Source organism: Lissotriton helveticus, chromosome 4_1, assembly GCF_964261635.1.
Source record: "Lissotriton helveticus chromosome 4_1, aLisHel1.1, whole genome shotgun sequence".
In the NCBI taxonomy this organism is placed as follows: Eukaryota; Metazoa; Chordata; class Amphibia; order Caudata; family Salamandridae; genus Lissotriton; species Lissotriton helveticus.
In genome coordinates, this window is record NC_136063.1 from 1,314,400,950 (window position 1) to 1,314,424,870 (window position 23,921).

The window sequence follows — 23,921 nt, forward strand, 5'->3', positions numbered from 1 at the left end:
ATTCCTACACACAAAGAAACCTAGAAACAGCACAAGCTTGTAGAACCCAGAACTGATGTGTCTCTATGAAGTAGTTGCAATTTACACTCATTCAAGCGGATTTCCATGCTACATTTTGTTGTATGTAAAGTAGTACTCCAGTAGTACTACTAACTACAAAACGCAATTCACAAACCTATGGCTGGAAATCTCTGTGATGGTGGCATAGATATTGGCATCCAGAAATCTGCTATTTTGTTGCAAATCTTGAAGGGACTAAAGAATTGGCGGAAAACTTGGGAATATATTACACATAAATGGGTGGGGCTAAAAGGAAATAAAAGAGGGGTTTAGGAGCTATAAACCAATGCAAAACACTCAGCCACAAAGAGTAAGATCAATGCTACTCAAATAATACATTTATAAATGTACTGCAGCCCAATAGTGCCAGAGCAAGATTAAATGTTCTCCAACTCAGCCTTGAAGGAAGTCCGACACAACATGTGGCCAACCACTAATACAGCAACACACTAGAATTCAAGAGGCAGGTATTTAAAATAACATCCTGTAGTAATTCATTTTAAATGTATTAAGTTATACATTGGAGAAAATATATATATATATATATATGATAAGGAATTAAGTATAATTATTTTATATTTAAAAATTAATAGTAGACTTAATTTATAAAAATGAATAACCCTCTAACTTATTTGAAAATTATAAAAAGTATTGAACATTATTACATACATAAGTTTTATCCAGGTTTACAACACATTAAAAAAAATGTTAGTAAGGGTGGGTAAATTTTTAAATGATAAAATAGATTTAAAATTAATATTTATAAATTAACCGAATATGTATTACAACATTGGAATGTTGGAAGCTCCATTTAATACAATGGAGCAGCAGCGGCCTAAATAAACTGGTACAGACCCGCTGCACTCAACATTTCTAAGTTCTAATAAACAGCTCCTGCCCTTCTCTTTCCCTGCCTCTCCAAACTACATGGAGTGGGCAGGGGAAGCGAAATGCAGAGGCTATGCCACAGGGCACACCGGAGCCTTCCTTCTACATTCGTCCCTAGCTCAGAGTCACTTGAGCATCGGAAGGAGGGACAGAGGAATGCTGTTCAGCTCCTGGGGCCCCCTGGCCTCCCTTGAACTACAAAAAGCAGTTCAACCAAGCTGGGGAGATCCAGTGGCTGACTTCAGCCCCTTTTCATAGGTCTTGCTGTGAATGTTTAACAGCTAACAGCTGTGGCCCTACATGGCATGCTGTTAGCTGTAAAACATTCTCATCAAAAGTTGTGAACTAAGGCCTCATGGAGCTGAGGGGATTTCAACCCCCGGGGGGCTCCGTGAGGCCTTTGTATTACTAATTAGAACATTCTGCCCTCCTGGAGGGGAATGTTCTAATACATTTAGTGCCCGCCGGAACTGGTTATACCGGCCATTAAAGGCCTGCTCCCTTGTTAAAGGCCCTCACCTTCTGCTCAGGCCTTTATTGTTGGAACCGGTTTTTAATGGCTGGTGTAGCCAGCTATGGCAGGCTATAAAACTATAATATATTTAAATGATTTTATTTGTTAATACACATTTAGTTTGATATTTATTTTATAGACATACTCTACATTAAAATATAATTTTTTTAAGAAATAACATTTATTAAACCATCCAATATTTTCCCATACAGAGATCTCCACCTATAGGTGAAAAGTTACTAGTAGTAACTTTACACTTGTAAATTCAGACTTAGGAAGTTCCATCCCCTAATTGGAGACAGCAGAGACATGTAAGTCTACACTGAGATATAAATCTCCTCTCAGAAATGGGGAAGATTTAAAAATGTACCTTTGTGAATAAGGTTTTTGTGTTTTTTGTAATCTCTCTGAAATGGTCAACAATCTGTGCATTATTGAACAGAAAGCAAACCAGGCCAGCAAGATTGCAGAAGAATACAAATACGAAACTTCTCTTAACAACATAAATCGTACCACACTGCATTCCTTTGACAACCCAGCAATGAAAATGATATTATGCAGATCATAGCAAATAAGAACAGGTGTTCAACTGGAACTCATTTTAAAGCACAATATGATTACGCAGACTTAATCTGTATAGGGGAAATTGTAAATAAAACAGGCATGTATTCTGTAGGAACTTAATCTTTAGTTATAAGCTCTAAAAACGGACTGACAACCACGATGCCATCATTTCTTTAGCAATTGGATTAAACAGAACGGAAGTTTTATTTGAAAACATAAAATAAAGGAACCTCATCACATTTATCAGAAAGTTCGTGGTGATAAGATTTGGAGTAGCATCCCAAGTGAAAAATGGAAACAGAAAGAGAAAGAATTGTGACCATTTAAGTGAGTATATACAGTAAATTGGTTTCTCTAAGAAGACAGCCAGTCCTTTCTCAAATAATGAATCAAAAAAGCTAAGTACACAATGTGTTCTGAGCACCCAACTCTGGTCTGCCTCTTTTTGTTGCAAACAATGTTTCAACCCTAATGATGGACGCTAGGGTCTCATCAGGATTAAAGGATAATCTTTGGGGACCGTTTGCAGTATATAAGGCCTGGGTCATTGGAGGATGGAGTTTCTGGGAGGATAATGCGGGCACTTGTGCAGTACATAATGCCTTGGTCATTGGAGCATGGAATCTCCGTAAGGCTATTGCGGGACCCAACCAAAACATGGATGGCTGAAAGGAACGCGGTCTCCCAATCAGAGATGCACAGAAATCAGTAAAAAAAAAACACCGACTCATCCGAGCGGTAAGGAAAAAAATGCAGATCGTGTCATGATTGGCCAAAATAACTGTGCCTCTAATGTCCATGTAGAGGATCATATAGATTTGAGAATACCATGAGATGAGCTCTCATTGTCAGTAATGCAATCAATGATAAAAAAAAACAATGAATACAAAGGATAGGAATGGCATAAGTTGAAGCTATTATGTGACCTGCCTTTACTATGGTGAGGAACATAGCACTTTTTCCACGTGATTTAGTTCAGCCCCCAATATGCACTTATTAGATAAATATGTATGAACACGGTTTTCATGAGTTGGGCTAGACAGTAGGACAACATCCGAAACTTATCATCCTTGGGCTACAGGCTGATAAAGAAATAAACAAATATGTCAAACTCTTTTTAGATAGAAAAGGAGAAGACACACTGATGCATTTTGAAAAATAGGTGTATCAAAACAAAAATGCCACACAATTTCCACAAGTCCTGGGAAAGTTGAAACAATTAAACATAACCTTGTGAGATACCTTGTGAGATACCTGTGTAACTGATTCTACAGACAAAGCTCATAATAACAAGACTTGAGAAGCACCAATGTATTCAAGTGATTGTTAATCAGTTGGCACTCCATCACGTGTTTTCTGAGAGGTTAAAACGCATTGCCTGTTTCTCGCCACACGTAATACACATTTGCTTAACTGTATCAGTGGCTAATAAACCATCTATATGCTAATGAACTATTGCCAACCTTGCTGCCTAAAAAGTTGGTCCACCTAAGTTCTAAGTACACCATATGGAGAAATCTAGGTTTCCTTAGGGTCAAATCAATGAATAACTGACACCAGCACAGTGTGTGGTTGGCCTATTCACTGTAACTTTCATTTGATCTTCCCCTTTTGATTTGGCAAAGCTGAAGAAACGGAAACTTTCACAGGAATTGAGACTAGAGCCCATAAATTGAATTGAAGGAAGGAGCACCGCATGAGCAAGAGTTCTCCTGAACTGAACCTGTGAATGTAGAAATTCTACACTGCTAAAAATACAATGCTGTAAAAGAGCGAGTGGGCTAGCTTCATGGAAAAGGTAGGAAAGGTGGATCATTAGTGCTACAAAATCTGGAAAATGTACAAATTAACTTGGGGGTTTCCCTAAAACATGTTAAATTAAGCTGAACTAACATTGTAACAGTTTGGGAGATGAATACATCCGCCCGGTGAAAAGCAGGAATGCTCATTTGTGTACCCTTGGATTGGTAGTTATCCTACTAGAACAAGCAGAGACAATTCTTCACTTTACTCCAGGGCACCACATGGTATTCTGCCTAATGCTGGTGCCCTGTTTACCTACTCTACGAGAAGCAAGTTCCAAGTAAACGCAGTGGTAAGTCTGGCTCCTGTGGCGCACAGGAGGCCAAAAGGGGAAAGGACAAGCAAAAAACTGCCAAACTAAAGCCCTGTTTCTATCAGGCCACTGAGTAGGGAGACCGCAGTGGTTCCCTGTTAGCATTGGCCGAAAGGTAAAGCTGTGGACATGTTGTAAGAAGACCAATATGTTTTTAGGGATCCAAATTCTGCTAAAACCCAATTGTTGATACCAACATCACAGACTTCGACAAAGACAAAACTTTTGCGGATCTTTGCCAAAAAACAACTGACAAGGATCCACTCTATGGCTTCTTTCAACCATGCAATACCTTTATTCCTGGTCCTCCCACATGCTTGATCGAAGGACCAGGAAATAATTTAAGGCTACAGCCTGTGACGACCCCTCTCTGAGGAGAGAAAAGTTCTCTACACTGTACAACCATGTCATTATACCGAAGCGATGCACCCTCTGTGTCTCGTCAGTTAACCTCTGTCTATCCCATTTCATGGAGACTTCCCTAGATGCACTGTTGAGATGACTGTCACTGGATAGGATTGAGCTTCAAGAAAATTTTACATTTTGATGCTAACTGGATCAAATCCCTAACACCTGTCAGGCTGCGTCCGCTTGCCTATCAGCCTAACGTCTGATCCATTTAAAAGACCATAGTGATTTGGGTGTTCTAACTTGGTCTCCGGTTCTTAGGCTAGCATTGTTTCCTGATGGCTCCTATCTCAAATGTATCCCTTTATTCCATTTAAATGAAAATAGTTACACTGATTTTCTCATATTTTCTCTGGCTTTGAAGGTCTTTATTTAATACATTTCAATATTTTAATGAAGCTTAGACTGACAGTGGCTCCAATCTCAAATGTATCCCTAATTCAATGAAAATAGTTGAACCTATTTTTCAATATATGGCTTTGGGGTCTTATTTAATGTATTTCACTATTTTAAACTGAACTTTTATATCTTTAACTATATTACTTTCTGAATTGTTGGTCGTTGCACTCAATCAATCAGGGTCTTGCATAGCACTGCTGCTCACCCATGAGGGTGTCAAGGCGCACTCCCACCATCCCCGAGGAGTAAATCTTGAGCTCATGACGTTTGCAAAGAGTTCCTTGGCAAGGGATTTGTGGGAACTCAGCTAAAACATGTCTAAAACTTTGTAGCCACTCATTGCACAAATAGCAGCCCAGGAGGATCTCTAACAGGAAGGGATGCTCCTGAACTTAAAATCCCTGCGCTTAATCACAGAAACTCTCCATACTCTCAGAAAGAAAGGATGAAGCTGTATTTGCCAAGGTGCATCTTTTGTGACATTGGCTATCTCAAAAGTGAACACTGGCCATGAACTCAAAGCTCCTCACAATCATGCACATACTTTTACCTTTCCCAGTGGAGAACTCCCTGTGCCACTGCACTAGGCAATTGAAGCCATGTGCAAAACGTGGGACACTAGCAAACAATAGAAAAGGAAAACATGATTAGGAAAATGAAAACAAAAATATATAAATCCTAATTGGCTGCCAACGGCCCAGTGCCTTCATTATGGTTCATACAATGCAGACACTTAGAGAAACGCCATAATCAGGAAAAGGAAATCAGTCACCGACTCTTCTTTTTGCACACTCCCAATGACAACTCATGTTTTTTCTTATAATATTTATAGATGCTTGCCGCTGCACCAAGGTCAAGTCCTAGGCTCATTTCATCGATCACCTGGGATTTGATGCAGGGCTGAAATGTACTAAATTCACCTGAGGCAATGATTAATAACCTTAAACACAACAGCCTGCATTTAAAACAAGTCACAGGAACAGTTTTCATCACCTTTTAAGGTCATGTAAAGACAAGGAAGAAACTAGGGAAAGGAATCAGCTAGTCATTCCAGCTGCCATACAAGTTCTCTCTGGAGCTCCATTTGGTGGTATGCTGCTGGGTCAGGAAGGGTTGTGCCGTCATCACCCACGAAGGGGTAAATCAGGCCCATTCTCCGAAGGTATACTGCCGCTGTAACACTCCCACATGCCACCAGGTCTTGAGGAGTCCTGCCACTGCCCACTATGAAGGCACCCAGAATATATGGCAACATAACTCTGCCTAATTCTGGGAGGTGTTCACCAATGCACCACAGGCACTGTAATCTGGAGGTGGTTGCGGGAGACAGGACCAATTTGCACTGAGAGCACAACCTGCTGTAAATGAGCTGTGCCCACCACTTTATATTGCCAGATATGAACACACACTCAAGGGAAATAGCGCCTACTCCACGTAATGCTGATCTCTGCCTGACATGTCAAGGGAGGGCCATAGAGCATCAACGTTTCAAATAATAAGGTCCACTGGCTCTTGCAGGGCCGGCTTAAGGGCGGTGCGACTGGTGCAGCCGCACTGGGGAAGACTTTGGTGGGGGGTGCTGTGTTTAAAAATAACGTATGGATTTTAACCCGTTCTGTGCTAGTGACGGAACCACTCCGTCACGAGCGCGCTGTGCTCATGACAGAGTGGTTCCGTCATGCCGCGGCCGCTCCGCCCACGCGGCATCAATTCCCCGTCTGCGCGGGTGATTTAATGAGCGGGCGGGGCCGTGACAGAACCACTCCGTCATTAAAAAACAGCGCGCCCGTGGCTCGTGACAGAGTGGTTCCGTCACAAGCATGGCGGCGCCGCGCTACCCCCCCAGCGCCGCGGCGGAATTACCGCTGCGGCCAAGGGGTTAAAATAGGTTAACTTCCTTGTACATTCAGCAGTTTTCAGGCAACAATAAAAATGTCAAGATAACTCTGGTGATTAATGCTCCTGCTAGTGAAAGATCGGAATTGTCTCTAGTGGCTGATTTGACTTATCATAAAGTAGCCAGATGGTTAATGTGCCTGCTGCCAAGAACGTGTACTATGCAGATCTCAACTGAGTGTGAGTAAACTACGAGTAGCGGATTAGCACTATAAAAATTAAATGTATGTCAGAGAGGGGCTATGGACAGATGAGGAGCATTGCTGGAGCGTAGTAGTAAGGGAATAAATGTAGAATAGGGTTCACCAAAGTCGGTCCTGGAGGGCAGAAGCATTCAGATAAATGTAGTTACTTTCTAATCCTGGCATGGATCCGGCTCTCCAGGGCCGACTTTGAAGAACTTTGCTGCAGTAGTAGGTAATAGAGGGGGGGTTGCGGGGGTGTGGTTGGTTGGAGACTATGGCACTGGGCGCCACCAGCTCTAAAGCAAGCCCTGGTCTCTTGTTAGGTAAAATGGTGAAAGGAGTACCAGCACAATTTTTGTAGTGAAGTGCCGGTTCAGCAAAGGTGATCTCGCTCGCCGCAGGAGAAAATACATTTTATTCCTAACTATTTCTACAAAAAAAAAAAAATTCTACAAGTCACTTTTATCAAGGCTTATTTTTCTATTCATTTCCAGACAGACACTGAAGCTTATAGGCTAAGAAAAAGCGCACCCAGGAAGCCACGCGGGCTTATTACAGTTGAATGAATGCGACATGAAAGGTGTGCTGTGAAGTCACTTCATGACAGATTTGAAAATCACCTCCTTATATCAAAAAACACTTTGAAAGAGTCGATTAATAATTTAAGATCGCACTTTCGTATTCCACTCACATGGGCTGCACTCCTTCCAAAGAGTACAGCACACGGCCCACACAATACCACTTCTTTTATGCTGTTTCTAACAGAGTAAAGTACTGTGTGCAAACACACATTTATTAATTGAAGGCACTATCCACCACATGGGAAGAGCAGTCGAATCCGTTATGACAAACGTCTTGGTAATTAAAGTTTTACATTGAAAGAAAGGAGCAGGGGGACATTTCGAACCAACTAATATTAAAACACCACAAAGAAGCTGATAATTAAAACATGTTCGCGGATAGGCAACGCCATTTTAGTTTCATTGAACTACAGGCATAGCATGAACTGATAGGAAAATACACGTCCACTCTCATGGAGCGCTCAAAGCAAGGCTAAGACAAAAGTAGTTTGCTGAATGTGAAAGCAGTGGTAGGATAGAAGTCAGAAAAACAAAAGGATAGTAAAGAGGGTACACTACAGGAAGGGATAAATACAAGATGAGCAAGACACCGAATAAAAAGAAAGCAAATGAGAGTGATAATAAGGCCAAGCAATGCAGGCAATGGGCGGGCTCTAAACCCATTGTAAAACTTTAGTAGTAATATCGATAAAGAATTATATGTCTTTCTAAATGAGTAGATAATCCCCATACTACTAACCTGTACCATAACCCAAGAACCCCCTTTTTTCCAAAAGATCCCACAATTTACTAAAATAAATAAATCATAGTGTTGAGAAAAGAACAAATTGCCCATCTAGCTATGTAATCTATCATTTGAAAATTGTGGTTCACTAATCACAGTAAATCTTGGATATAGGTGTATTTGTAATAATTCTATGTATATTGTTGTGGTATTTATTCTTTGATATATTGTGTTACATAAACAGTATTTTATAAGTTGCCCTCTCTGCTCAATCTAAGTATGTTGTAAAATGACAAGAAAAGCATAATATCAGAGGTGTAAACACAATAACCCTGTCTCTTTTTCATATATTTTTTGGTGTTGGGGTTGTCTTTCTTTCTTCTCTCTTTTTAACCAGCAGGTGATTCTATACTATGGTATGCGATATGGATTCTCAATGAAAATGACGCAATATCTGCAATAGCTACGTCACATATACTATAATTACTAACTTTTATAGTGCAACAATGGGGTTATTACGGTTTCCCGGAATATATAGATTTAGGTTAATTATTTTAAACAGTTTGTTACACTATCATGAATGAACACTTACTTTGCGATCTTTTTTTGAACCCCGTTTCACTGTCTACAACATGACTGCAAGTCAGCCATAGAAACTACAAAGCCAAGAACTTGGTCCTACCTCTATGTTGATTACTATGTGGTTGGACCGGAAATGCATCGAAAAACGAAGACGCAAGATCTCTAACTCAGCTCCATATTAAAACAGGCATTTTACCCGAACAGCTTGTTGACATGAACACCCAGAATGGCTATCAGGAATTAGGAGTTTTCTCTATAGAATAAAGTTGGTTTACATAGGTGCCGAGGCGATCGTGTATTGCTATCGGGCTTGTATTCTCACTTAATGGGTTGGGGTTGCCTATTGGCACAACTGGTGGTGCTAGCAAATGTGTCTATTCCATGCGCGGGTGTACTCCAAACCACAATCTCAAGCCAATCGCCAAGTTAGGTTGTTATACATGGTATGAGAGATAGCGTTGTATTACTAAATGGAGTATTATACCCACGCGTGCATAGTGACTTAGTCATTCTAACAAATGGTGATGCTAGCAATGTGCTATATATACTTTTTGCGGGCGTGTCTTAAAGTATATACTTGAGTCATTGCCCAGTCATGTCGATATAAGTGTTACGAGTGATAGCGTGGTATTAACAAATGGAGCATTACAATCACGTCTATATAATGATTTAGAGGTTCTCGTTTCTCTATGAGAAATTGGTCAGTTAGACATATTAATTTGAGACATTTTCTGAACTTCACCTTATATGAAAAAATTGTCCTCTTGTCTCTTCTTTCTAGCGGGCTTATCAGGGCACCTTCAGCTCCACTCATTTTTGGTCTTATTCCAGCTAACTAACGTTGATATGTAAGTTCATTCAAGCTTCTGGTGTGATTCTTATGCGAATAGTTAGAGACATTATCTCATTTAATTTTAGAAATACAAAATTACTTTTAAATCAATCTAAATTGATTGATACTTGTTTTTTCTTTTTTACATACAGGAACCATTTTAAATACTAATCAGTCTACATGCGATATAATTTGAAAATACGCATAAGGATCTATGATTTAGGTAATGTTCAAAACTCCCCATGCTCATATATTTTTAACGTAAAAAAAATCTTTTTATTTTTGGTACTGTAATGTTTTAACGCAATACTTATACTGTACATTTTGCTTGTCCGTCTTTGCTTGTCCCTTTAAAGTTCTACTTATGGAAGAAATTTTGAAACATATCCGTTCTAGGAACAAACTGTCTGCCTAGAAAGGGCTATTTTACATTTGTAAGTTATGGCTTACATATTTTTAGACTCGAACCTAACACAGTTGGATTACCTTCTGTAATATTGGAACCTTCTTTATACCAAGACATTCCCCTTGTTTTTAGCTATTGAATCACCCTAACTTTCCAGCATCTTTACTTTGCTTTATGCAGCCTTTTCCATCTTGGGTGAGTGGCCTGGCTTTAAGTATTACTTGACCTTTTTATGACAGATATAGAAACAAAAAAACAATATATATGAGCGAACTGTACAAATCAACTATTTTTCTCTCTAAGACATTGGAATAAGAATTTTCTCATAATTTGATTTGACACTGTACTGACTCTTACCATGGAGGATTTGCACTTAGCAATATAAATAGGTAATTTAACGTATTGGCCTAGATTTTGGCCCTCTTTCTAAAAGAAGGGACTACATAATATTTATCTTCCTTTTTACTAGGACATGGTAAAGCTATATTTAAATATATGTAGCTTTTTCTTCCATTACTTTTATCTTTAGGATGAGATCACTTATATAGGGGACCCAGGAGTCTGCGAAACTTCAACATATTGATTGGATCGCTCACCGAAAGGTATATTGCCCTAGACGAACTCCCTTTTATTTCTTGGGATGTAAGTGTGAAATTTTCTTTCGTTCCTAGGATTATGTAAATAACAAGCACGCAATACACGTACCAGTTACTTAAAAAAAATATTTAAAAAAATATATTTTTTTCGATTATTTGTTTCTGGTCCGCGAACGTTCTTCGAAATTAGGGTATGGATTTGGGTCTTTACTAATTTCTTTCACAAACTCTTTTCACTATAGCACAGATAAGTTGTTTGATGAGCACTTCATGTGTCACTCAGCACACAAATATTTGCCTATTTCTTTCTTACAAATTCTTTCTTATCAAAATATTCTATACATTTTTTGTTTGACATTACTTGCAGCCTTGAAAAAGTTACCAAGTAACGAAACACGTGTCGGCTGCCGCTTCATCGCTCTACAAGAATACTATTTCTGTACAATTTACATCTGTGCGACACTGTTCTTACGTGACTTATGTGTTGTGTATGGAATTGCATAACATATATTGCTTCATAACAAGCCTGTTGTATTATATATATGTATTATATGTATCATCCTTACTAAACTACAACTTCGGAATGTATGTTCTTTGAACAAAATGTTTGAGGATTATTGTTGGTTCTTGATATTTCACAATATTAAACAGTGCTTAAAGAATACTTATTGATGTATGTATAAATGGAAATCTACAGTCCTAAAACCTTGTATGAATTAATTAACTAACAAGTTAGAGTGCCGGGGCTATATCTATATATTGTTTGAATACTGGGTTTTGTTAAAACCACAGTTAGCAGACATTTGATGCAGTGAGGTATCTATGCGTAACCCTGCGGGGCACCAATACTTTAGAAAAAAGCTAATAAGCGTTACTGGGAATGATGTGCTGCCATTGAAACCACCACTGCCATTTCTATTTTGTGATAAACTTTAGTATGGTTCACAATCGGCTTGCGCATATAGACAGCTAACATTTGTCTGTTAGGCAATACCTAAAAAGGAGAGCAAAAGGGTTTAAATAAAGGTAGATAGACAGGCAGAAAACGAGGAAAGGGAGAAATTGAAGGAAGGAAATTGAAGAGACAGGCTTGTGGCAAAAAAAGAGAATTTGAAAAACAGATAACAAAATAAAGCTAAACAAGAGTGAAAGAAAAAGGAGAGGTACCTTTCTCAATTACAGAAATCAGTCTACATCACTCATGCATGCTTTTTTTGCTGTAGTAAGTTTACTAGTGGAGTGCATCAGGAAATTTAGGATTTACATAAATTTACATACACACTCTAGGGAAGTTCTTGTGAATGGCCAAAGTTGCAGAAATCAATGCCATGATCTTTTTAATGAGATTTCGGTGTCTCCTTTAAGACACAATACTGAAAAGTGAAAATCATGATTCACCAACACGTAGAATTTGGACGGCAGTTAAATAAATAAACATGTGTTTTGATTTTGCAGGTGAACATCGACAAGGCGCTAGTGCTTCTAAACAAAGTGGACCTGTTGAAAGTTATATATGCACATAAAAATGTGCGGGGAAAGCAACACTCCTATAGAGACCCAACATTCAGACAGATATAAGGATTTTAAGGGAAATGGATATCAGCGATACCTCTGAAATTAACTGCAGAATTACAGCTTGTCCATCACCTTCAAGTACCTCGCTCCAGAAACGTGTAAAGAAATGGACATAGCAGTTATCAGACAAAATCTATTTAATTATTTTGGCTTCAATGAACGGGTGTAAAATTGATTCCCCGCTAGCTGTTAAAAACTCCAATTTTAAATAATACACTATGGACACTTTTAAATAAATTAAAGGGTGAGTACTTGATTTCTCATTTCCTGGATTATTATTATAGTGATTGCATAAATCAATATTTTAAATATCCAACTCTACAAATCAGTGATCTAATAAAATGTGAAAGAAAAAAAAACCTCGATCAACAGCGCCAACTTTACCATGTCATGCTGATTACACTTTCCCCATCTTCTTGCATAGTCAAGCTGCTATGGTTTTAAATGTTTGCAATATTTGACAAAGTTGTTCACAGCGGAATCATTGTGAAATTTGTTTCAAGCCTTTGACATGCTCTCCTAACAAAATGGTTCACTCAAATGCATACATGATAAGTCATTTGCTTTGTCCTTGCATACAACACAGCAATCTTTATTGTATCCCCATTCAAGGTCTTTGCCTCATAACTTACTGATCTAGCTCAGACCACACAAGTGAACACCTATTCTCCTCTGGGGCCCTCCTTTATTCCATCATTTTAGTCTCCATCCTGCCGCAGAACTCAACTACTTTAGACTGCCCCAAGGTTCGCTTATTTTACTTCCTGCATGTGTGCTCCAGTTTTTCACACACTGCACTTAGCCAGACTCTCTGTCTACCCATGCGCCGACAATGCTGTCTTATAGAAATGTAACTTGGTGCACTGGGACTATTTTTGTGACATGCCAAGTAATGAGGATGACCCTCTCAAGAAACCTACCTCTGCGGATAGCAGAATTCATGAAGGGTCAAGGATGGTAAGGCCTGGATGCTGTAATCCGCATTTCTGTTTCCATTGCATAAACTCGCCCTGCAGTGCAGAAAGGGAGTGTAAACACATGCAAGTACTCTTCTGCGCATGATATGGCTCTTTAGGGAGAAGGCAAACATTGGGTGAGCAGTACAAAAAGGTCTAGGGACAAATGGAGGGAGAAGTAGTGATTAGTAAATAATAGTGTCATAGTCTTATGACAATGCCAGTCTCCTAATTAGGGAACTTGTGTCACACAGAGGGTGCATGAGAATGTATGAAAGACTATCACAATGATAAGGGGATGAATGAAGAAAACAGTTTTTGCATGGTGGTTAAAAATTAAAATATACTTGTTGCATTGGTACAAAAAAAAGGTAGACGAAAAACTGTTGCAGAACTGAACCAGAGATGTCCAACACTTGCTCGGGAGAGCAAGCGCATGCTAGAATTTCAGGATATCTACATAACATAAACGCACTTAAAATAATTCTATTTGGAAATCATTTACGCTGACAACAATTATTCTGAAACTGTTGCATGGATCCGTCCGTCATGAATTAACATTTCGCAGAACTAATCTAATGCACTGTGACTTGTTTATCTAGACTGGAGTTGGAAAACGGGGCATTCAATTTCTTTCAATGGTGAAATTGTGGGCAAATATTTTTGAACTATATAAGATTTACATTTACTCATAGCTCTAGTCCTATACTTGATGCAAATGTTTACATTTAAAAAATGCAGCAACATCTGAAAGCTCCACCTTATACTTATGAAAATTAAAAAGGGTACAAACAAAAGTTGTCTGAATTAGGAAAATGTAATCAACGGCAGCCATATTTTTAGGTTGAGCCCGGGCAGCGCATGCGCTGCTCTGCAAGGCATGCTGTATTAAAGTAAGATGTAAAGCTTTGCCAACTCTCCGCCCAGTCTTTTTCATTGGCTTGTGTCATTGCCCATTGTAAATTGTGGCTTTTCATTAGTCAATAGGCTTATTAGTACATCCTTAGTACCACCTTTTCCCATTTTGTAACCTGCCATGAGGACATCCCCTGTTACATGTGTTGTTGCTCGGTAGGCTATAATTAGAGCCTCTGAGCACTATTTTCTCAAAGAGCTTTGTGCTGCCTGCACCTGCCGGCAGGAAAAGGCAGGACATGCTCTCTCAACGCATTTGCAATGTAGTTCCAGCTACTGGCATTGTAAATGACAATGCCCTTTATTTATCTGTTAAAAAAACACATTAATAAAAAGCATTGTCATTTACAATGAACAATAGCTCAAACTCTCAAATGCGAGACTTATTGCATTGCAAATGCTTGTTTAACTGTCTCTTGTTAGGTAGCAACCATGCAGAGTCAAGGCTGAACTTGAAGCTAAAAGGAGCCCGCAAACATATTCTAATAGGAAAACAATATTGCACCAAATGAAACAGCCTGACTCTCCCCCATGGGACACATAATTTTACATAACGTTATGAAAGTCAGGCTTTATATGTAGATTTTATACATGTCCTTGATCTATTCAAATACTTTGCTCCTGGCAAAATACCCAGTGGTATATTTTCTCCATCACAGGAAATCGTTCATACATGAAAAACTGTTTTCAACTCTATCAGACATGCTTATAGGGCTGTTAAGCAGCCCTCTACACCTCAACCTACTCAGGTTTTACTCTGTGACAACTATTGTCTGTGCAGTCCTTACAGTTACGCCTTTCCACAGCAACTTATCGTTATATTGTGCTTCAAACCACAGTTATGCTGGATCTAGACGTCTTAACCCCTTCGATGCTGCGGACAGGCCCCCAGCCGTACCATGTGACGGTGGGTGTGTGCGGAGGACGGCGGGGGCTGTCCGAACCCCGCCCACTGATTAGAATTCCAGCACCGCGGCGGAATTCATGCCGCAGTCAAGGTGTTAATCAACAGATGTTCGCATTACCCAATTTATTGTTGTTTCTGGCTCTAATGTGATAGGTTCAGGCATTTTTCTTCTTCATTCTGAACTAGTTGAAATTGCTGTGTAGGACCATCTGGGCTTTCGGACAGATGGTGTTGTTGATACTAACTTTGCTATATACTGAAAAACTATGGAGCATATTTACAAGGGCTTATCGCCACAGGAACGTCACTTTTTGCGATAATCCCTTCGCCTTATTTACAAGGTGGCCTTAAGCCACATAACGTGGCTTAATGCTGCCTTGTAAATAAATCCCCCTTTCATGCTACACTTGTTGCATTCCACCACAACGCCCATTGATTTTGACATGCACCGTATTTACAAGGGGGGCGTACATATGGGGCAGCGCCAAAATTAAGAACAGGGAAAACCTGGTCTTAACAAAGCAAAACGAGGAGAAATGTTAAATGTGTCCTCATTTTTGCTGTTTCTACATGTGCTGCATTGTGCAGCACACACCGAAATAGCAAATTGCCATCAATGATTGTTTATGTGCAGGAAGGTGTTCCTTACTGCACGTAAACTATAATTAAAAAAATTATGATATGCAACTTCTATTTGCACAATGCAGCACACATAGGAGATACAAATGGCCCTTGGTGATTGTTTATGTGCAGGTAGGGATACCTTCCTGCACATAAACAATCATTCCCTCAATGCACGCACCATTGCACTATGGTGCACGGGTGTTTGTGTTGGCGCTAGGCAGCTGAGTTTAGCGCCAGCGCTAGGGAAAGCATAGGGATGTGCCATACCATTGTAAATATGGTGGATCCCTGCGTTTTCAGAATGGCCGAGCAAGGAGTTAGCAATTTTTGCTCAATGCCACGCTTCGCCATTCACTTGTTAATATGTCCCTTCATTTTTAGGGCTCGGGGCGGAGCTCCGAGATCCTAATGTAAAAGAAGAAAAAAAAAAAAAAGTTTCTTTAGGGCTCGGGAAAGACAGATTCCTTAGTGCGCGTGTTTTTTTTGTATTATCTGAATGTTGATTGGTACTCGCGGTGATGTATTTTTAGTAGTCGTGATGCGATTGGGCAGATGTAATTGTCGGGCGCCATTTTGGGCATTTTCTCAGCGGTTACGTGCTCGGCAGTGCATTAATCTTAATTAGGAGCTGTCAGGGTGGCCGTGTAATGCATTCCAGATGGTGTGCGCGCGTTCACCATAGAGCAGTGCGTTTGTCGGGCGCGCGTCCTCCTCACGTGCACACAGGCTTCAGATTTAATAAGCGCGAAGAGAGATTCACTTTCTGCCCTGAAATGCAGAATTGACACTATCTCGGGTCAAGGCGACTTCTAACGCCAAGTAAATACGTAATCCGATCACCCGCTACAATAGAGCGGAAATCACCATCATACTCGTCGAGGAAATCTACAGTATGTAGAGGCGGGAAAATAACAGAGAGTACATCTCCCTGCCACTACCGAGCGAGACGGAGCGGCAATCACGGGCTGAAGAGGTGGGGGGGGGGGGATCGGAGCACATGGGGAGGGAAAGATGGGAATTTGACCGCACTGGAGGTCGGGCAGAAAATCTGAAAACATCCATCAACACGCGGTGCAGAAAGGTAACCCGCGGTGGCATTAAAAAACAACACGCATTTTGCTTCATATCTGTTTTTTCAGATTACCCGTATCTCGCAGATTTGAGCTGTGGTAAACAGGACATCATATGGAAGGTAGAATAAATTCTGATGCAGGGTTATAAGGTGATATTACTTCTCTTCCCAACTGTAGCCAGAAACTATCTGTGTAGTTTCTGCTGTTATCTTTTGCTTTAGTGATGTAAGCCAAGTACAAGTCAGTGCAATCACCAAGCAAGCCTAGTCAATCCAAGCTGAACTGTGTGAATGCTATTTCTTCTGTTTATCTTGAATGCTCGTGGGGCAGACTCTAGGCAGTTACCCACGTGGCCACACAGTCATTGCTGGCACACACTTAGGAGCCTCTGCACTGTTACCTTCAAGAAATCTAATTCGCTCGAAAAATGCCTAAGCTATATTGCCCTTTCTTCACTCTGCAGAAAAGCAGCTAACTTCCTGAATAGTACCTTCCAAGATTTAAATATGCAGTCATGGGGAACCGATACTTTGCTACCCAGACACATAACTTACTACAAGCCTCCTCTAGGCAAGTAACTTCGTACAACTATCAGCCTGGACCCTAAAATCTATTGCACTACTATTCCCTAAGGATAAGTACACCGCAAGGTCACAACAGGAAGTAAAGCAAAATAGAGGGCACCTGAATGTTCTAACATAAGCATTGTGGGGCATCAATGTTCCATTTGTTGGCAGGCTGCAGACCATCGCCAGCCTACGTCAGAGAGTTTGTGAGGCAATTTGGGAGAGATTAGGCACTGTATGGAACAAGTTCTCAGGTGAGTAGAGTAGTGAGGTGAGTAGTGAGTAGTGAGTGCAGAGTAGTGAGTAGTGAGTAGAGTAGTGAGTAGAGAGGTGAGTAGAGTAGTGAGTAGAGTAGTGAGTGCAGAGTAGTGAGTAGTGAGTAGAGTAGTGAGTAGAAAGTAGTGAGTAGAGTAGTGAGTAGTGAGTAGGGTAGTGAGTGGTGAGTAGAGTAGTGAGTAGTGAGCAGAGTAGTGAGTAGTGAGTGCAGAGTAGTGAGTAGTGAGTAGAGTAGTAAGTAGAGTAGTGAGTAGAGTAGTGAGTAGAGTAGTGAGTAGAGTAGTGAGTAGAGTAGTGAGTAGAGTAGTGAGTAGAGTAGTGAGTAGAGTAGTGAGTAGAGTAGTGAGTAGTGAGCAGAGTAGTGAGTAGTGAGCAGAGTAGTGAGTGGAGTAGTGAGTAGTGAGTAGAGTAGTGAGTAGAGTAGTGAGTAGAGTAGTGAGTAGTGAATAGAGTAGTGAGTAGTAAGTGCAGAGTAGTGAGTAGAGTAGTGAGGTGAGTAGAGTAGTGAGTAAAGTAGTGAGTGCAGAGTAGTGAGTAGAGAAGTGAGTAGAGTAGTGAGTAGTGAGTAGAGTAGTGAGTAGTGAGTAGAGTAGTGAGTAGAAAGTAGTGAGTAGTGAGTAGAGTAGTGAGTGGAGTGTAGTGAGTAGTGAGTAGAGTAGTGAGTAGTAAGTGCAGAGTAGTGAGTAGAGTAGTGAGTAGAGTAGTGAGTAGTGAGTAGAGTAGTGAGGTGAGTAGAGTAGAGCAGTGAGTAAAGTAGTGAGTGCAGAGTAGTGAGTAGAGAAGTGAGTAGTGAGTAGAGTAGTGAGTAGTGAGTAGAGTAGTGAGTGGAGAGTAGTGAGTAGTGAATAGAGTAGTGAATAGAGTAGTGAGTAGAGTAGCGAGTAGAGTAGTGAGTAGTGAGTAGAGTAGTGAGTAGTGAGTAGAGTAGTGAGTAGTGAGTAGAGTAGTGAGTAGAGTAGTGAGTAGAGTAGTGAGTAGAGTAGTGAGTAGAGTAGTGAGTAGAGTAGTGAGTAGAGTAGTGAATAGAGGAGTGAGTAGTGAGTGCAGAGTAGTGAGTAGTGAGTAGAGTAGTGAGTAGAGTACTGAGTAGTGAGTGCAGAGTAGTGAGTAGAGTAGTGAGTAGTGAGTAGTGAGTGCAGAGTAGTGAGTAGAGTAGTGAGTAGAGTAGTGAGTAGAGTAGTGAGTAGAGTAGTGAGTAGAGTAGTGAGTAGAGTAGTGAGTAGAGTAGTGAGTAGTGAGTAGAGTAGTGAGTAGTGAGTAGAGTAGTGAGCAGTGAGTGCAGAGTAGTGAGTAGTGAGTAGAGTAGTGAGTAGAGTAGTGAGTAGTGAGTGCACAGTAGTGAGTGCAGAGTAGTGAGTAGAGTAGTGAGTAGAGTAGAGTAGTGAGTAGGACATCACAGGCAGCAGCTGTGCAAGCTTCTTACACTCACAAGGAGACCACAGGCAGCTGAGGTGCAATCTTCTCCCACTCACAAGAACGACATCACAGGCAGCAGCAGTGCAACTTTCTTACACTCACAAGGAGACCACAGGCAGCAGAGGTGCAAGCTTCTCACACTCACAAGAAGGACATCACAGGCAGTAACGGTGTAATATTCTCACACTCACAAGGAGATCACTGGCAGTACACACCACATGAACACACTCCATAACACATAGCAACAATACATTTGCATTTACAATGCCATTAGCTCAAACTCAAATAAATCCGAGCCCGATTGCATTTCTAATGCTTGTTTAAGGCTTGCACTGTGATATAACCTGCTCCTTTCCATCATTGTGCAGACACACACGTTTGAACTCTTTGCACCGACACACAGCTGCTACCTTCCACCACTGTGCAAACACATTTTAAGCTTTGCGCTGAACCTTCTCCCTTTCAGAACTGTGAAATGAATCACACTAGAGACAGTTGAAGGATATCGAAATGTAAGTATATTTATAATCCTTGTAGGAATTAATGTGTCCTACATAAAGACAGTGGTGAGAGGCAAAATAATCTCACCTTTACTTCCTCCATACTTAGAATGCCTTCACTCAAAAGGTAACTCAAAGGTAAATGCTCAACCAAAATGAATCCTGCCTCCTTATCCTCCTTGACCTTTCCTCAGCGTTTGACACTGTTAATCACGACAACCTCCTTTCCATTTTGAAGCACAGGATGGGCCTTTCTGGTTCGGTGCTGCAACGGTTCTCATCCTTCCTCCACCACAGATCCCAAAGAGTTAAAGTGAACCACTCTCTCTCCCATCCATCACCAGTATCCATGGGGGTCCCCCAAGGGTCCGCCCTATGCCCTATACTCTTCAATTTGTTCTTGGAACCTTTAGCTAATGTTTCAAATTCCGTGGACATTCTCTTCCATATGTATGCGGATGATATGCAACTCTATCTGAAAATCTCCTCCCGAATAACCTTATATCATTCAACGCTACCCTAATAAACACTCAACACTGGTTAACTGAGAACCACCTCTTGCTCAACACCTCCAAAACAGAATTCCTTCTCATTTTTCCCCCGAACCACATCCTCAAGATAGACCTTTGGATGAACCACCTTACTGCCTTCAACTGCTCCCCCCTCATTGTTGACTCAGCCAAATCTCTCAGACTCACCCTAGACAAGCATCTGAACATGAAAACTCATATCAGCAATGTGTGCAAGGGAGCTAATCACCTAATGAGGATACTCTGGAATCTCAAACCTTTCCTCCCACAAGCTGACTTCAAGCAAGTGGTCCAAGCGCTCGTTTTGCAGAGGCTAGACTATGGCAGTGCTACACTCTGTGGCCTCCCCAAATATACATTGGCCCCACTAGAGGCTTCAATGAATGCAGCGGCCAGATTGGTCACGGGTACCAAAAGAAACAAGCACATCTCTCAGGTCTTAAAATCCCTAAATTGGTTGCCCTATGAAGCAAAAATTCAGCTAAAGATTTCTTGTCTGTCTCACAAAGCCCTTCATTTCAAAAACCCCAGTTATCTAGCCCAAAAGCTGAAATCATCCGGAGGGGGTAGACCTTCTTGGAGTGCTAACTCTCTCCTCCTGAAACCATAGATCTTTCACAAAAAGAGAATGTGTCACTGAGCTTTCTCCGGCTCTGCGGTGAAGATCTGGAACTCTCTCTCCCACCAGAAATACGCAGAATCTCCTCCAAGGTTGCCTTCAAATTGGAAGTAAAAAGATTCCTCATGAACAAGTTCCTACCTTAAAAGGGTCTCGGATCGTCTGCCCTAATGCTTTGGACTTTCACCCTAAGTTCTGCGTTTGGTGTTATTCTGCTTTACCAGTCACTTGCCCCCCTCCCTGTTTGCTATGTTCGTTATTAGCTTACCCTTTGTTGTTCCTTTCGATTGTAACCTTTTTGTTTAATATGCATATTAGATTTGCTTGGGTTGGTATTCCTTTTGATGATTATACTGCAACTATTACCTTCCTCTCCCTCAAATTGTTAAGCGCTCTGATATCCTTTGGGATCATGTTCGCGCTATATAAAACTTTATAAATAAATAAAACCAGAGCAAAAGTCACCTATTTTAGTATTTTACTCTGCATGTGTGTTGGAATCCCTCTTGGGAAGCTAAAACAGCTCTTACTTACAATTTTGAGCATACTTCATCATAGGGGCCAGGCAGTAAAATACTAAAGCAAGTGATTATTGTTCTCACTTTAACTTTTATATGAGGAAATTATGTGTGCCTCACATTCAGCTTTGGAAACACACCAAATGCTATGCAGTCAGAGGCAATGAGAAAAAACACACCAGCAAAGCTAATATGTTTCATCTATGCAACCTGTATTGGCTTTGTAGATGTTTTTTAGGCATGTTGCACAGCAGCCGGTGCAAACCATTATGTGAAAAAACAGCGCAGGGTGCAAGAGACACGAGGGATATCCGAAGAAGGGCTCTTCAAGGATGGACAGTGAGAAGAGGGAGGGCCGGGGTGGCAAATCAAGCATGGAGTGAGAGGAGAGGGGGCAAAGTGGGAAAGAGACAACGGACATCAGGAGGAGGGCGGGGTGGAAAGAGGCAACTGACATCCGTTTGAGGGTGGGGGAAAGCAATACGAGGGAGAGAGCAGCAACAGCGGAAACAGGGTGGTAAAGGATAGAGACTGCAGACATATGCATGCTATAGGAGTGCATGTGAAAAGCAAAATATGAGTACCTGCAGGAGCCTGTGGCAGGACACTGGCTCCAGAACAGAAACTGTACTTGGTTCATGCTCCACAGTAGGGACACACGCAAAGCCCATGAAGGAAGCTGAGGCAAGGAGGAGGCTCTGACCAATAAGAAGGGAGGAAACTAAAGTGATGTTGGAGCCAACTAATGGTTAGTAAGGGGTGGTCTCCAAGTCCATTGTAAGTCTTTTTCTTTTAACAATAGACCAACTAGACAATAACTGCGGAACAAATGTGCAAGGCACCAATCTTTCTATATTCCTGTCTTGCTTAGTCTGACTTCCCTGCAGGCAGGTGCTTCTATAAGGCAAAAGAAGGCAGCAGTACTAGGGTGCCAGCTAGTGGTGCCACATTATTACAGGCTAAAACATATTTATTTTTACAGAGTTCAGAGCAGTTGTGTAACATAAGCCTCCGCAGCCTCCACGGTGCATGGGGCCACCACAGCAATAGTGCTAGGTGGTAGGCCGGAGAAGGGTGGACCCTCCGTGTATTTTGAAGGGGGCCACCCTCGAGTTTTGTAACACCACTAATTCAGAGCACTCCAGTAAGACGCATCTGCATGCTGCTATGTGGGGGAGTGCATGCTTGGAAGCTGTTGTACTGCATTGAGATCTACATGGAAAGGATTTGGGCATCAAGTTGGACTGACAAGACTGGTGCTCTTATCCTGTCATAGATTGCAATGCTTGATAGGGCAAAGGTGGGAAGAAGAGAGAGATCGTGTTGAGTTTACATTAATCGGTTGCTATGGGATATTCTAAATAGAATTTTTGAGTGACAGCCAGCCCACTAACCCGTGCCCTGTGCTGGGTACCGTAGTCAAGACTGAAGCTTTACATAACCTTGTAGGCTACTCAGGAGATTCCAGAGATAGCTGCAGGGAAGGACTATTAGAATCCCTCATGGTGCAAGCCATTGTGAATTTCTTTTTTTTTTGTCCTCATTAATCACTATTGATTCCAGATGTGGCCACCTACAAGAACATAACAGTCCGTCTCAGGTTAAAAACCAGGCAGGGTATAGGTTGTAACAACACAAGGTTGAACACTACCCTCAGAAAGATATGCCTTCAGGGGCCATCTAATGTGGAATCAAGATAGGAAGGGGTAAGTGCCACCACCACCATGCCCGGCCGATGGGGCTGATATAAACCAAAGATACCAAACAAAAGAGTCCAGGTATTCAGGTTCGGAAACTCCAACAGTGAATAATCATTGGACCGGGGGGGAAAAAAACCCACAAAAAAAACAAAACCCCGGGCTTCAGTTTACCCATACCAAACGGTGCCAAAAGGCTCTCTTGGCCTGGTTACCAGATCTTTCTAGATCTATTCTTGAAACATGTAAAACCGAGATCTGCCAATCTAAAAATGCAGGTGGTGTAATCTCCTTCCACTTTTGCAGATCTCTCTCTGGGCAAGCAGAGCAGCATAGAACAAAAGAGTTTTTGCCTGTCCTTGGACCTCAGACGAGAGCCCAAAGATAACCATAGTCAAATCAAAGGTAATTACAGTTCCAAGAGCATCTGAAAGAAAACGGCCAATATCTTCCCCAAAAAGTTTGAGAGAGGGACATTCAAAGAACATATGGGCATCTGACGCCAACGGTGATCCACATTTTGGGCACATTACAGGGTATCCAGGATTGAATTTCGAGAGCCTGAGTGGGGAGTAGTAGGCCCTATGCAACGTATATAGGTGGTTCCTACGTAACCAAGCCGGTTTTACAAACTCCCACAATGTTTTAAATGAAATGGACCACAACTCGGTCACCTTATGACCCGGTAGCGTAGAACCCCAAAGTTGTTATGGTAACAAAAAGTCGCCATCCAGCATCAAGTTGTACCACAAGGAGACTTCTTTCTTAGATGGTGGAGTATCGACTAGCTGTGAGACCAGATAACTAAAATTAGATGTAACAAGATTATTTATATCCTTTGGGATATTTAAGCCCAAGTATCGCATTGAAGACCCTGGCAAGATGTTAGTATCACCGATGTCATCATACCAAACCAGGACTTCCGTTTTTGCAGCATTCACCTCATAGCCCGCTATATCCCTAAACTCCTGAGCTATTGAAAGAGCTTCTGGGAGTGC

The 23,921-nt window shown here is 41.2% G+C and overlaps 1 protein-coding gene across 18 annotated transcripts in view; it reads right to left on the reverse strand.

The window, feature by feature from the left end:
• The window catches only part of PTPRM (protein tyrosine phosphatase receptor type M), a 1,498,021-nt gene that overhangs the window by 350,340 nt on the left and 1,123,760 nt on the right, over positions 1–23,921 (reverse strand). For 7 of the 18 annotated variants that reach the window (XM_078687891.1, XM_078687890.1, XM_078687887.1 and 4 more), the window contains one exon: positions 13,247–13,336. The exons of the other annotated variants lie outside the window; for them this stretch is intronic. In XM_078687891.1, the coding sequence (XP_078544017.1) occupies positions 13,247–13,336 (90 nt within the window). The remainder of the gene's footprint in view (positions 1–13,246; positions 13,337–23,921) is intronic. 18 annotated transcript variants of the gene reach the window in all.